Source organism: Tenebrio molitor, chromosome 4, assembly GCF_963966145.1.
Source record: "Tenebrio molitor chromosome 4, icTenMoli1.1, whole genome shotgun sequence".
In the NCBI taxonomy this organism is placed as follows: Eukaryota; Metazoa; Arthropoda; class Insecta; order Coleoptera; family Tenebrionidae; genus Tenebrio; species Tenebrio molitor.
In genome coordinates, this window is record NC_091049.1 from 26,858,551 (window position 1) to 26,874,442 (window position 15,892).

A 15,892-nucleotide genomic window follows, 5' to 3' on the forward strand; every position below is an offset into this window, starting at 1 on the left:
AATATTTCCGGAGATGTTTTATGGACGTTTTGTGAAAAGAAATTCGGCAGAGCAGACGTACGGCAGATTGATGAAGTTTCACAAATAAATATTTGACATTGTTGCTTTGCCGACGCATTCACAAATCAAACGGGCGCAGCAAACGGACGACTCTCCTTCCAAATTGATTTAATTTCATTGATTTAGGTGATATTTTACGAAGGGCAACAAAGAGAAATGGTGGATGCGCTGGGACTTGACTCAAGGACACGAGAGCAATAAAATAAACGCGTTAAAGCACAACGGAGAATAAAGAGAATGCACGCAATGAAATTCCAGTGAAAAAGTGGAAACCTTGTTAGAATCAAATAATTTTACATAAAGAAAGTATCTGCAAGTCTATAAAGTAAATAAAATCATGTTTAAATAAATCAAGTGGTTGTACAGAGTGTTTATAAATGAATGTGGGATCCTAGTAGGCGTTGAAAGTTTGCCGACTTTTTCACCAGAATCGAAGTGTCGTCCACTTTGCTCTGAACATCTGCTCACTCTCACTTTCTTATTTCAAAAATATTTTGCAACATGTGTTCATTGATGTTGCGACAACAGTTGGTAATCTCTTCTATTAACTCATTTAAATTATTCTTTTGTCGTTTATACATTTCGTTGTTCCGGAGATTATCTAGCTTTGGAAAAAACTTTTTTTTAAGAATAAATAATAGCTCAGGAACGCAAGAAACAACAAAGAAGGTCTTCGAAAGCGTGAATGAAGTTAAGTTGATTTTGTGTTGATTGCTTGTGAATATTTGACAGTTTGCGAATCATGAATTTAAACGAGGTGGCAAATTTCAGAGCCATCTACGATCCTACATTCTTTTATAGACAGTCGGTTATGGCCCAAAATCCCGTGTATTTTGCAGTAATTTTGCAGTTCAAGGTCGTTCGGTTGCTTGTATGTCTGGTTGCATATATTTCCGGGAACTGTAGATTGTATATTTGGTTGCATAGCCATCCAGTAACATTCTCGATTACTTTTTGGGTGATTTCGATCTGTTCTGGCTTTCCAAAGGCTTCGAATCGGTGTAGACGGTACCAGCAGCATTTGTAACGCTTGGAAATTTCTGATTCTTATGTCTTATTGTTTTATGTAAATAAAATGGAAGTAGCACATCTGGAAAAAGTGGAAATGAGAAGAACCACAAAATTAAGACGCGTTGATTAGATGTGAACTAAATACAAAATGAACGAAGCGGAAGCGCAAATCTTGATATTGTAAATGTTTAAGCAAGACCGGAGGATCGAGATCGAGTTAATTACGAAATATAAAAAAAATTGTTGGAAAGTTTTTCAAGCGAATAAACTTGTACTTTAGAAAAAAAAATTAATCAAAAACGGTCCGGATATATTAACAACATTTTTCTCGTTGTTTTTTTGTCTGTTCAACGCCGGCTTGAATTGGTTTGAAATCGCAAACAAATCGATATCTTTAATCTCAAGTAATAAAAAAGGGGAATGGTTATTTACAGTAAGAGTGAGGAAGGCTAAGCTTTCGTTCACGCGACGATGCAGTTCAAGTGAACGAAAGCGGCCTTACTCTCGGGTGATGTATTTAGTTTTGTTCGATACAAACACGACTTATTCATCATCAAGGATGCAGTATCGCTTCTAGACATCTTCTCCACATCGCTTAGAACTCTTATATGAATTAATGCTTTATTTTGCCTTTCCGATTCCTGATTACATTTTTCTTTAACATAAAACAGTACTTCAAAAAATTTACAGTTTTATTCTTATCCCCCATCCCTTTCCTTCTCTGTTCTCTCCCTCCCCTTCGCTTCCTCAAAGCTATTTCGAGATGGTCCGACTATACTCTCTCTCCTATTCTGAATTCTTCTATTCTTTCCCATGTTTCTTCGTTCACTATTCCGTAATCTATCACTGTTTCCCTCCTGCTACCTAGGTTCATTCCCCTTCTTCGTCCCCTCGTTTGTTTCCGTTCAACACTTCCCATCCATTTTCTTCGATCCATTCCATCGATCTCTTCCTCTCTGCATTTTCCACCTTGTCTTTGAATTTTCTTTTCCCATCCGCCCCGCTCCTCTTACCAATTTCTTGCTCCTCTTTCTCCTATTCTCCCGTCGAAGTACCCTCCCAAGAGTATACAATCTTCCCTGTTTTCTTTCATTGCGTCTTCAAAACGTCTTCTTGTTGTCTTTGTTTCTTTACTGTATATTGTCATTATTTTCCACCATTAATTGCCTGTATGAACTTTTCTTTCCATGCATCCTTCTTCTTCTCCATTTTCTTGTCGCTTTTCTTTAATCCCCAATTTCACCCCGGTTATTATTCTCCGGTAGCTCTTCCCTTTTTCTTTTCTTTTTGCCCCTCGACCTTCCCATTTGTACTCTTTCGGTAACAACTTTCTCCTTTGCGCTTCTTTTCCGGTTTCCGTTTTCGTTGTCCATCTACTCACCTTCTCTTTACACCTTTTCTCGCCGGTTCATCTTCTCTTCTTCTCTCCTTCCTTTAAAAATGTTTCTTCAGTTTCTCTTCTCTCTCGTCCCATATAAACCATTCCCCGTTTATCTGTATCTTCCTGTATCCTATTTTCACCTTTTTTCTTCTATCTTTCTCTTGCCTAGCAACCTTTCTTAACTTCTTTTGTGTTTTTCTTTCTTCAACTTACTCCTATTTAGCATGATGTTCTTCGCCTGATCCCAAATTTCTATTTTTGCCAGTATCATCTTATCATTATTTATTTTAAATGCTTCCTTTACTTTCAATTTCACCCCTATCTCCCCTTCTAACTATTCTTCCACTCCCATCTCTATATTTCCTCTTATTCCCTCCATTCCGATTATTATAACATTATTCTTCCTCTCCTTCTGTTCTCTTTGTTCCATCTTTTCCTCTATCATTTTCATCCTTTTCATCCAATCTGCCTCCTCCGGCTGCCATTTTTTTCTTGTCTTCCTCTCATCTCCTCTCTCACTGCCCCTAATTCTTTCCTTAGCTCCTCCTTCTCCTCGCTCACTGCCGCTAATTCCTTTCTTAGTACTTTATTATCCTTTCTTATTCCCGCCGTATCCTCTCTTATCTCTCTAATCATGGTTTTCATTTCCTTATCCATTTCCTTGCTACTTGGGGATCTTCCCGTTCTGGAACTCTTTCTGATTGGGTTCGCACCTTCATCAGACATCCTACCCTCTTCTCTTTCTCTCTTGCTGCCTTCTTTCCTTACTTTCGCCGATTTCGGCATGCCCTTTGCTCACTATCGCTGCCAGACCAGGAATCTCTTAAAACTCTTATAAACCCGAACATCTTGGTCAAAAACATTCTCTCGAAAGAGACCACAATTTGAACCAGCGAGGAGTTTCTTTCCCCTTGCCAAAACGACTTCGTAATTTGTAAAATTATTCATTCGGATTACAATTCTCCACTCCGGCCACCCAATCAAACTCTGACCGCACCGGAGGTTGCTTAACCCCCCATCATTTCAAATAAAATTGCTTTGGATGTTTTGTCTCGTCTTGTTTGTCGACTTTCCAGCTTAAACCACAACGTCTCTATTGAAAACAAAACCGAAGCGAATAAATTATCATGCTACAAACAAACCAATCAAGCTTTGTTGACAACATGTTGTTGTTGTTTTCCAATCTGTAATTTCCTGCGATACGATCGAAATCAATTTAATTTCCACATTCGCATACCAAAGCTTGGGTAGCCGCCACTCTGTCCAGATGGACCTCCAAATAATCGACAAACTTTTCACTTGGGGCAAGTTTGCGGCACTGACTCCGTCGTCGACGAAGAACACCAATCCGCACTGGTCGCAAAAACTCCACTCTACAAGCGTTTTCGTCGTGGACCTTGTGGTGTGAGTACCTGCGCCAGCACGTCCAACTACCACGTCTTGACGTTTATGCAATTCGTGTTGGCCATTTTGTTCGAGCTGAAGCAGTTCTGCTTCCTGTTCTACGTCCTGATCAAGAGTCTTGCAACTGTCCAAGCTGCGCTACAAAGAATTCCAATCAAGATGGTCTTCGTAGTACCACAAGTCGTCTATTGTTGCTTGACAGCTTTCGGGTTCTATGCCGTCTTTCAACACTTCAGTTTTCTTCATCTCGTGTTTAGCGTACTCGAGTGTTACCACCACTTCACTCAATTCTTCTACATTGTTGTCACTTCGACCTTTTTGGTCTTGCTACTGTCGAGGTACGAGCGTCTCAGGGAGATTCTCTTACAAGTGGGCAAAACTAGAAGTCAGCTCCACTCAAAGGAGATAATCGCAACTCTGAGGCGAGTCAAGAGTGGGGTTTTCGCTTTGAAACAGGGTGTAGAAGATTTCAACGACATCTTCGGATGGGCGATCCTCTTCAACATCTTTAGTTGCGTATCCAGAACTTTAGTTTACATCGACTTGATCGTCAAAAAGAGTGATATGTGACTGACGCAGGACCACTTGCTTTTCTACTACGATATTTGCTTCGTTGTGATAACTTGGGTAGAGCTGTTGAGATGTGCGTTTCGTAATGTTACACCCTTTTGGTTTTAGACTGGAATTGTGTCAGCGATCTTGCTTTGTGACTCCATTTTGAAAAAAGGCGACGAAATTGTGGCACAAGCTTACAGATTGGAAACGCAATTGTCTTCCAAGGAAAACGAAGAAATTCAAGTTTTTATCGATGTTGTGCTGAACAATCGTCCAGAATTCAGAGCTGCCAGATTTTTTTCCATTGACAGGTCGACCCTCTTCAGCGTTCTCAATTCTTTGACCACGTTCCTTCTCGTTATAATCCAGTTCAAAGAACTGTGAATCGTTGTTTTGTCGATTAGGTCTACAATCGAAGTGACGCTTCGAAATTCAAAAGAAAAAATCTTGTGAGCAAACACAAGCTAATGTCATAGTTTGGCATAATAGTATATTATTTGACGAGCTAATAATGCCTGTCATAATCCACGAGGGTGAAAGTTAAAAAACGAGCCGCAGGTGAGTTTGTTAATCACCAGAGTGGATTATAGGCATTATTTGCGAGTTAAATACGACGTTTTATCTACAACCTACGACTTTTTTTTCATAAAACACTTAGCTTACAAAATTTTTAAGATCTGTGACTTATGATAAATCACAAGTGACTTATAATAAGTCACGGGTGTAATGTATGAGTTATGACTAGCATGATGTATCTATAGTTACGTAAATAATAAACGAATAAGATCTGTGACTTATAATAAATCACAAGTGACTTAAAATAAGTCACGGGTGACATTTATGACTAGCATAATGTATCTATAGTTACGTAAAAAATAAACGTATTATGTAATGGTCGTAGATAAAAACTATTACTGTCTCGTTTACACATTTTAATAATTCAGACAAAAAAACTATTACCACGTGTAGTTGCTTTTTACGCTTTATTTGTTTATGGTATTTATTGACAATTTCCACATACATATCTAATACATACATAATTTTCATTGTTTACGAAGATTGATAATAGATGAGGTACGTACGTAAATACAAAGTGATAAAAAAAAATCAGAGCAGGCGTTGTAAATTATTATCTTCCATGTCGTAGCGGAATTCTATGTAAATAAGCGTTCAATGCATGGATTGTTATTGTACATTTTCTTCTGATAATGGAGAACATTTATAAAATAAACAAGACATTTTACATTCTTAAGAATGGGTAATTTACCAGCTTTATTGTCAAAAGCGCCGCCACTGATAAGCGGATTTTACGCGTCAATGTCAAAGAAACGTCAACGATGTGCTGTTGTTAACCTAGCAAACAACTTTTCGATTTCGGCAAACTTTACACACGTTTACTGTAATTGTAATCAACAATTTTCTTGACTTAATTTTTAAACCTTTGAACTGAAATGATAACATTTACGAAAAATTAACATACAGGGTGTTATTGAAAGTTGTACAGATATTTTAACCACAAGCTACTGGCTTCATGTAGAACTCGGAAAAAATATTTTAAAAATTCTATGTCAAAAAATAAAATGACATTTATTTTTTGAGCTACAATTTTTTTTAATTACTTTTAGTCTTCTAGGTTGTCAAACAACCTCGTAGGTAAAATTTCGGCACATTTTAAAAATACACCCTGTATATCATATTTTATAAAACGTACACCAATGCGGTTTCCTTGTTTTAAAGCATATTTCCTATAGATTACTTCGCATTGGCGTACATTTTACAAAACACGATAACAAGCAGTTTTTGACTCTTCCGAAAAAATTCAGTCAAGAAATCCAGAGGATATGATAAGTTGTTGACGAATTTCTTTGGAATGTTTTTTTATCCCAATTATTCCCCGAGTTATACCTAATCAAAGACGAGGTTGCAGCAAACAAACAACATGTCTTCTTTATAACTGTGTTAAAAAAATTTCAAAAGAAATTCTCTTAATAATCATGTCAAACGATCGTTTAATACAAAAATACATTTTACGTTGAGTTCCCTCCTCTTCCACACTCGTCCCATCTTAATTACCTTCGTTGTCAGTTATCGAAGGTGGGGCGGCCCATCTCCTCCTTCTGCATCGCTGCTTTCCAGAAAAATGTGTGACGGAAGAAGAGGGACGACGTTTACAAATGACGTGCTCCGGTTTGTCCGCGATTTTTTACGCGGCGGCAAATGGGTCGGGGGGGGTTGCGTTTTTCGTTCTCTTGTTTACCAGAGTGGAGGGTTGTTTCGGGATAATTATTGTGTAAATCCGAGTCGTGGCCATAAATCAGGAGTCTGCCGGTGATGGGGGAACGATGAGGTTTACGGCGGCGATCCCGGGGGCGGGTGGGATTTGATGTTTGTATTAGGGGGAGAGAGTTAAATAAAAATTTGCTCGCGAAAAAAATGCGAGGACCTCATCATTTCTCTCCGTCCGACTGATTAATTTCAAGGATTTTTTCCATGATCATTGGATTTTAGTGGTTTTTTCTCACTGAAAGTAGTTAGCAAAGATCAATTGAATCGCTAGTGAGGAAATAATATGTTCTCACTAGTGAGCAAAGTGAATGGTTTGAGAGTTTGTGGGCGCCAAATACAATGTTGTACTGAAAGCTTTTTTAATCTGTTTTTAAAATACATACTTTCTGAATATTAGTATGATTTAATTACACTCATTGCAATTAACTCAAAATTCAAAAAGTGATTATGGAAAAAATCAGATTCAACACGCATGAACAGATGTGCATTTAATCACTTGTACGGTTGGGGCCCTCAGCTTCGGCTCAGACGCCCAACCTCCGTACTCATATGGAAAATAGCTATTGTTTTTTCGTTGGGAAGTTGAAATCCTGAAATTTTTATTAAAACTCATCATTTTCTTGCTCGATTTTCTCCAGTTATTTCATCCATCACTCAATTCCCCATTTTATACGTTGGAATAGTTTTTTCAGCGAAAACTCGAAAAGCCACAACAAATTTTCTTACCAATAAGTTTCAAACTTGGACCTAACTCGAGTGTTGTGTTTATAAATAAGAAATAATATTTTATTGATTTGAGAAAGGTCGGAAGGTCAGAGAAAATTCTCTGAACAGATAAAACAACACGAGTTATAAAATTTAATCAACTAAACAAAATTTCCAACGCCAATTCGATTCGATCATTCTGCAACACTCACCACAACATGCAACTGCACCAACTTGTGCACCGGACAGATTCATCTAAATCCGCATCGGCTTGTTTGGTTAACCCGGGACATGCGAAACATGCATCGGTGGTTATCTGTTTGGAAATGAATTAATTGGTAAACGTGGCTCAACAGAAATTCTGCTTGTCTGAGAGCTGTTCAAGCGCATCTTTGGAGTTTACTAATTACAGAAGAATTAATTGTTGGGCGGTCCTTCAGGAGTCAATTGGGGTCAGATGCAGCAATTACCGCCAGGTTTTCTCTCTGAAGGGTTTTAATTAAGGGGAACAAGGCGGCTCGACTCATTTGAAATTTAAATCTTTTGCCACCTTTCAAAATATTTTCCGGGAAAGCTTCTGGGGGTTTATTAACTTGGTCGCGTTTAGAAGGGAAAATAAAATAAAGTGTATCATGATTAAAATAATTCGCACAGCAAGTGCCATTGCTGATGTTGGGTGAATGTGTCCAGAGAGACAGAGTGAATTATTATTCTTATTTATGTAATCAGAGCAGGACATGTATACTTGCTACGCACACTCGTTTTATTAGTTGCCTAGCTCTCGAAAAATCTATTACTAATTAATTAATTATCATTAATAAAACCCATTGTAACATTTATTCTGGAGTAATTGGAAAAGTTGTTTTCTAGGTTAACACAGGATATCGTTGACGTTTCTTTGACATTTTCATACGATTTCGCTACGACATGACCGATAATAATTTGCAACGTCAGTTGTGATTTGTTTTGAAAAGAAAAATAACAAATAAGAAACGTAAACACAATTTAGAAGCAAATAAATTAAGAAAAAGGAAGTGGCCAGTAAAAAAAGAAAACAATACCGTGCTTAAAGAAGTACAGCAAATATATATATACAGAGTGTCCCAAAAATGGCGTACTAACTACTTACTACCGTATCCAGGATGTTTAAATGTACACGAAAAAAATATGGAAAAAATTTTTCAGACAAAAAAATAAATTATTATTATTTTTATTATTAACGGTAATACAATGTAAACAAAGATGTACTCGTACATCATTACCTTGCAATGTTACCGTAGTGGATTTAAAATATTTTTTTCGATTTTCAAAGCTTCTAAATTCACTATTGTGCAGGATTAGATATTGGTAGTGAGTAATCTTGTACTTTGTGATAATATGTACGATTAGAGGTAGCTGTCATGACAATTTAATACATATATTTCAAAATAATTTTCCTGTTAAGTGCCATTTTCAAAGACCGTCAAATTAGCCAATAAGTCCAATAGAATTTTTTAAACATTTCTCTGACGTTTACGGTAGTCTCTTCTACACCGTAGTGCACCGTTAGTACGCCATTTTTGGGACATCCTATATATATAAATTAGACGGAAAAATACGGGAAAAAAGTACGCCAAAAAAAAAAAAGAAACACGAAAGGGTATAAAAAACGACGAGTTCTAAATAAATATTTAAAAATATATCTATATAAAAATGGGAACAATAACTTGCAAAACAAATAATGCTTGGTGTATACAGAAAGATGTGTACGAAAATAGAAGTACATATGGCAATAAAGGAAAGAAAGAAAAAATGACAAAAAGAAAAGAAAAAAACGAAACGGAATATAAAAACGAAGAGTTTTAAATAAATGTTTAAAAAGATATCTTTACAAAAATAGGAAAAACAACAGAAAATAGAAAAAAAAGTGTGCTGTATAAAGGAACAAAAAAAAGAATAATATAGGATAATTTTAGCAACCTACAATGAAAAGGGACGGTGAAAAACGAAAATAGCCCAACAGGGTATTGTGGAAAAATTAAACGAAAAAGAAAAGACAAATAACAATAAAGAAACATAAAGTAGTTGAACATTTTGGGAAAACACAATTTATAAGCAAATTAATTTAATAAAAAAGAAATAAAAAGAATAAAATGATACGGAGCGTAAGGAAATATATCAAATATAAATAAATATGTCGAAAAAATACAAGAGGAAAGTCGCAAAGGACGTCAAAAAAAAGAAGAAAGAAATACAAACCAAGAGTTTCAAATAAATAGGAAGAATAAGATTTTGCAAAATTGAAAAGGGCTTAGAACAGAAAATAGAAAAAAGAAATGTAGGTAGGTACTGAAAAAACGAAGAAGATAAGGAATAATAAAGAAAACTGCAACTTCAACAATTGACAACGAAGGTAATTAAGATGGGACAAGTGTGGAAGAGGAGAGAACAAAATGTAAAAAATTCAAATTGCAATTATTGCACTTCCAAGTTGTGAACGGATTTTATGCAAAGCTTCTCAAAATGTGTGTTTCAGTAAAACGAACAAATGCTTGGTGTGCATTCGGATGCAGTTCAAAAGGTCTTAGTGTGGACTATGGAAAAATGGAATGAAAAAGAAAAAAAAAGTGCCACCAAAAACAGGAAATTATTGGAGGAACACAACGTATTTCCAAATTAATGAAAGAAAAAAAAATGTGCCGAGCAGAAATAAGAAAACGATCCGGTGCTTAATAAAATATATTTAATAGAAAAAAGCTTGGGAAGAAATATAGGACGATAAAAAAGAAGAAAACATGAAAAGCAATACAAAAACCAAGAGTTTTAATATTTAAAAATATATCTTTACAAAAGTAGGAAAAACAAGTATGTAGATTTTGTAAAAAAGAGAAAAGAGGAGAACAGAAAATATACTTAAAACACTATGATGAAAAGGGCGGTGAAAAATAACAAAACAATGTATTGGGTAAAAATTAAGAAGAGAAAAATGGGAGAAAAAAACAATTTTTTGTTCGACACTGTCAGAATTTGAGAATTTTCGCCTGTGTGAACGGATTTTGATAAATTTGACAACTTGTCAAAACGAAACGTCAAGCTAATTTTAAAGATTTTTAGTGATTTGGAGCCTTTAAGGGGCTCGTCGAACAAAAAAACGTTGTATTCAACTCGTTCTTGTGTAATTTGGGCTTTTTTGGCACTCGTGGACCTGGTCCACTCATGCCAAAAAAAGCCAAAATTACACACGAACTCGTTAAATAAATAACTATTATTTTAAACATTTTTGTTTTATAATACAAACATTTCCGATAATATTGCGGAATCTGGAAAAGTGCCCCGAATGCTTGCAGCGTTTCCACGTTTAATGGCAAAGGAAATCCTCTCGAAAATGAATTTCTTTGATTTTGAATCGCCTGATTCCGCGATAAGTCGGTTTCCGATGACATTAATGAAATCGATGGCTTCTTTGCATTTTAATATAAAAATTAAAAAAAATGTGCTGTAGAAACAAACAAGGTAATAAATAATTAAGTATAATATACAGGATATTTCACGAGTGATGATGAGCCCGACGATAATTAAAATAGCCATGTTAACTTTGGAAATGTATTATGGGTTGCATTTTCAATTCCACCGAGCTCATTATTATCACTCGTTAAATATCCCGTATACAGGGTGTCTCAGCTAAGACTTTCGAGCCTAGTAACTCAGTTATTTTCCAGCGGATTTTTGTGAAATTTAAAATGCAGATATTTTAGACGGTAAAGAATAAAATCCCATTAATGCAATCACCCAAGTCTTAAAAACGTAATTTTTACGTGCCCTTTTAAAATGTTGAATCAATTAAGATTTACATAAAAAATTAATCGTCAGTAAAAAACTCTGTTGGGAAAAACTCGTCCTTGAAAGACGTCTGGTTTGCAAGAAAAAATCAAAAAACTGTGTTAAACGTGGCTGCAAATGCAAAAACGTAGACGCGTATGAAACAAACGCGCAATTTTGCAGAATTTTGGTCATCCCTTTTCGCAGAAGCGCAGGTGACATATTTGACGTTTATCTTGCTAACCTTAAAAACACTTACAAAGTTAAAGACAACATTTGGAAGTAATTTATTATACTTGATGCTTTAATTCTTCCATAAAGGACTAAAACACGATCGGCATATTTTAGCAAGGTAATTTAGTTCACGTCCGCTTCCTGTGTCTTCAAATAAATTGACGACTCTCTTAGCCTTACATTTTATAAGGCCTACATTTAGACAGCGTTCCACGAGAAAACGAACTGTGTCATTGAAGTCCTTACGACACTCTCCATAGGCAATTTTTTTTTCCTTTTTCAACAATATTGAAATTTCTGCCGCTGTAGTGTATTTTTAAAGTATTTTCAATAAATTTTCATAATCTGACGTTTCTAATAAAGCGCGCCCAATTTTGACAGACTTTAAAGGGTGTACAAAATGTGGCTTGGCAATTAATCATCAATTGTTTCAAAAGGTGACTGCTCAAATACCTTCAAATTTTACATTAAATTTTTAACGACAAAATCTAATCTTTTCGTTGAATCAGACAAGTGATTTACTTAATTGTTTGTGTAGACCCCTATTTTTTAATGTTTAACAATCTAATAACAATCGCGCATAATTTTCGATAAAGGAAACATGTGTTAAAATGACATTTTTTAACTTGAGGTAATTTTATTATTGCTAATTTAACCTTGACGGTCTAAAATATCTGCATTTTAAATTTCATAAAAATCCGTTGGCAAATAACCGAGATATTAGGCTCGAAAGTCTTAGCTGAGACACCCTGTATAATAATAATGATGATAATAATAATAAAAGGACGGTGAAAGATAAAAATGACGAAACAGAATATTGTGTTAAAGAAAAATAACAACAAAAAAAAAAACAGAAAGTAATTGAACATTATGGGTAGAAATGAAAAAATATGTGCTGTAAAAAGAAACAAGATAATAAATATGTAATTAAGAAAACTCCACATTTAAACGTAAAAAATTCAATTTGCAATAATTGCACCTGGAACTTGTGAACCGATTTTATTCAAAGCTTCACAAAATGTGTGTTTCATTAAAAGGAACAAATACTTGGTGTACACTTGGATGCAGTTCAAAAGATTTTATTGGACAAAGTATTGTTAGAGATTGAGCGTCTTAGATCTTCCCTCATTTCCCATCCTGGTGTTGTGAACAATCTGTCTGTAAGAGTCAAATGTCTAAGACAGCGTCCTTCAGATCTGAGCGATCTTGAACCATCTGAACCAACACGGTACAACCTTTGGGACACTACGTCCAACGCGATCACCGATTATCCAAATCAAGTCATTTTCCGAAACATTTAGAGCGCTTGTATGCCGAAAACAAACCGAGAGATTGTAGACAGCTTTTAGCCAGAGTAAATAATATCTGGAGCCATCAGCGCAGAAAGATTACCAAAGCGACTCTTCCACTCCGGCTCGATTAACGACAAACGAACAAATCTAATTAAAATGATGAAACGCGTGTGTTTTCGCACATCGATCACGTTTCACTCCAAGAATTTAATTATTTCGTGGGCGACGGGGGTGGCGCTTCTTGACTCCCCTCACGGGGCCATGACGGAATGAGAAGAAGGACGCGGCTGTCGAGATGACCACAACCGTTACTCTACATAATTAGAGCGAGGTGGGAGTAATTAATCATGCCTAGAACGGGAATGTTCCCCCTCCTTTTCGTAATTAATTTCGGCAGTGGTGTGAGTGGAAGTGTGAGGACCAGATTTGCCAAATCCCAGAGAAACTAACAGAAATATGTCCCAAACCTTGTTGTTGGTGTCGTGTGAGCAGTAGCTGAGTCTTGTTGGAAACAGTCATTCGTTGGTTCCAGATCATCAAAAACTTTTTGGTATCATTGAGTGTAAATAAAAAATAAGACTGGGCCGAGAATCCGTCTCAGTGGCAGCCCAAACACCGATTTTACTTGGACCCAATTTTGAGAGACGACGAAACCAGACAAGTGAAACCACGCCTCATCACTGAAAAATAAATGTCTCCCAAATGCTTCCCAATTAACTGTCGTCGAGAGTCATTGTTCCGGCAGCTTTGACGCGAAACAGTGAATAAAATGAATGCCAATTTGCTCTGATTCCGGCCGTCTCGTTTTTCAAGAGGGGCGGAGAGTTGTTGCGAAGACGCCGCCAGCGCTAACCGCCCCTTAGCCGCGATAAAGCCGTTTCCGGCCGCAAACGGGCGGCTTTACGTCTGTCTGCCACGACTGTGTTGAGTTAACAAGAAGCAATCTCGGTAAACGGAGACTATTTTGCAAACTTACACAGAGAGAATTAATTTTCTTATCCCGAATAAAACCGAAACTGAACGAGATTGTTTTTTTGAGTTGGAGTTAGTCTTTACGGTGGTTTGGTTAAGACGCAAACAAAGTCTTTATCCCCCCTTTGGGGTCTCTTTCACAGCAAATCTACAAGTACTGGAAGTCAACATGATTTTCTTTTAACCACACCCCGGTGGCACAGCATTCAGGCCGCAGTGATCATTACGAATACTATAATCAAGTAATGATGAAATCAATTATTTCATTTCAAATTTTGATTATTACCGATGACATTAACACTATTATTATTTTAAAAATGTGTATTTTTTTTATTTCCAATTAAAACTCACCCTACGTGCTTCGTTATAAAGCTCGCATCGGCCTGCATTTGGAGCAAAGCACGTTGCGAGGATCAACCCTTAAGTATCGAGTTAAAAAGGGATTAACCAGGATTCAGGATTAAAAAAAATGAAGGGTTTAGCATAAGTGGGGTTCTAGTGTGCGCGGATAATAATAATAAAATGTGCGGGGGCTGCGTACCCACCTGAATTATGCTGGTTTTGCCGACGGCCGGCGCCCCCAGCAGTATAACCTTAACCCTATCGACTGACTCCGGGCTGATCTCGATGGGGCTCCGGGGCGCCTCTTGACTCTCATTGTTGGGCTCGTTCTGGCGTCTTTCCAAAAAATCCAGGTCCAACTCTACAACAACAAGGCCATAAATCGCACGTAGAGGCCGGCGGATCGATGGGGGCGGGTGGGGCGGCGACTTTATTAATGTGGCGCAATTAAAATCTAATCCGGAAGCGGCTATTGACGGAAATTAAGTTGTTGGGGGGTGGGGGTTGGTGACAAGATGTTTTCGTTGGAGCTCTTTAATTATTCCAATAATTTCGCTTTGGCGGCGTTTCAGCCTTTTAACTGCTCGCAACGGTTGACTATTTTCGGGTGGAAATTGCGCTATTTTATTGAGGGACGGTGGAACTTGAAAGCTTGTAATTTGCAATTTTCAGGCATGTTTAATGCGATTCCGGCTCGACGAGAAACGAAAAGGCGATTATTGATGGCTGAATGCAATTAGACGAACGGAGCTACACGACAGGGCTTCGCTCGAATTGGCTAATTTTAGCAAGATATGATGGAAAGGGAGGGTGGAGAATAAAAATCACAAAACAAGGTGTTGTGCAAATATAAAATTAAAAAGAAACTAACAAAAAGAAAACAAAAAGTAATTGAACATTTTGGGAATAATAATCCCTTTGCTAAAATTTAATTATTGAGGAGACTCCATCCATCGGAACAACCGAAACGAAGATTGTTCGTGTTGTGCAAGCGCCCCAAGAGCGTATCCCTCGCTTCTTGACATTTCCCTCCCCAAGAAATTATATTAACTGGAACGCAAACGAAAAGGAGGCGCTGAATCAAATAAAGTAATCGAACAAACTCCAGCACTCGAATTCGAAAGACGCTATCTCCGCCCCACCACCTCGCATCAACAGTGACAGTTGACGGGCAGTTGATCGGCCCGCGTGAGTCACGCATCAACTGCCACGCGTCGCGTCAACGACTCAAGGACGCAACTGAGGGGAAAAAACTACAAGCGCTCACGCGACTAAAATAGAAAGACGAATTACCTCTTTCCCATTCATTAAAGGCAGTTAAGAAGAACAATGTACATTCTCTGCCACCTAAACAATTTGGGGAAAACTGACGAGAGCTTCTGGAGGAGCTTCAATTCTCTCTCTCTCTCTCTAATTTGTTTAGAAATTATAGTGCAGAAGAAATTCATGAATTGATATTTCTCTTAAATTTGTGACCAAGAACTTTTTAGCGTTTTTGTACCGAGTGTTCGCTCAAAGCTTCCGCACGAAGGGCGAGCCGATCGAGCGTCCTAATTGGCATTTAAACAGCGAAACGGGTTCGCCGAAGCGCACCCACAACCCATAACTAAGGGTCTATGAAGATATCAACCGCCGCTTCCGCCGGTGTAATCAAACATGCCGTGATTACCAATTAGTGCCAACTTTGCGGACCGAATCGATACCGATACAACCCTTTGTGCTGCCTCGCTAATTAAGTTCTTCGGTTGGCGACGTGCAAAGGACAGGTGGATGCGAATAAAGGGAACTGGAAAAAACAAATCGGAAATGAAGGCTCGCGATCGGGGCGGCGAAACAGGATCGTGCCGCCGCA

The 15,892-nt window shown here is 37.4% G+C and overlaps 1 protein-coding gene across 1 annotated transcript in view; it reads right to left on the bottom strand.

Moving 5' to 3' along the window:
• LOC138129429 (ras-like protein family member 10B) overlaps positions 1-15,892 on the bottom strand; it is a 37,992-nt gene that overhangs the window by 11,709 nt on the left and 10,391 nt on the right. Inside the window, exon 2 of the mRNA XM_069045722.1 lies at positions 14,244-14,401. Coding sequence (XP_068901823.1) covers positions 14,244-14,401 — 158 coding nt within the window. The remainder of the gene's footprint in view (positions 1-14,243; positions 14,402-15,892) is intronic.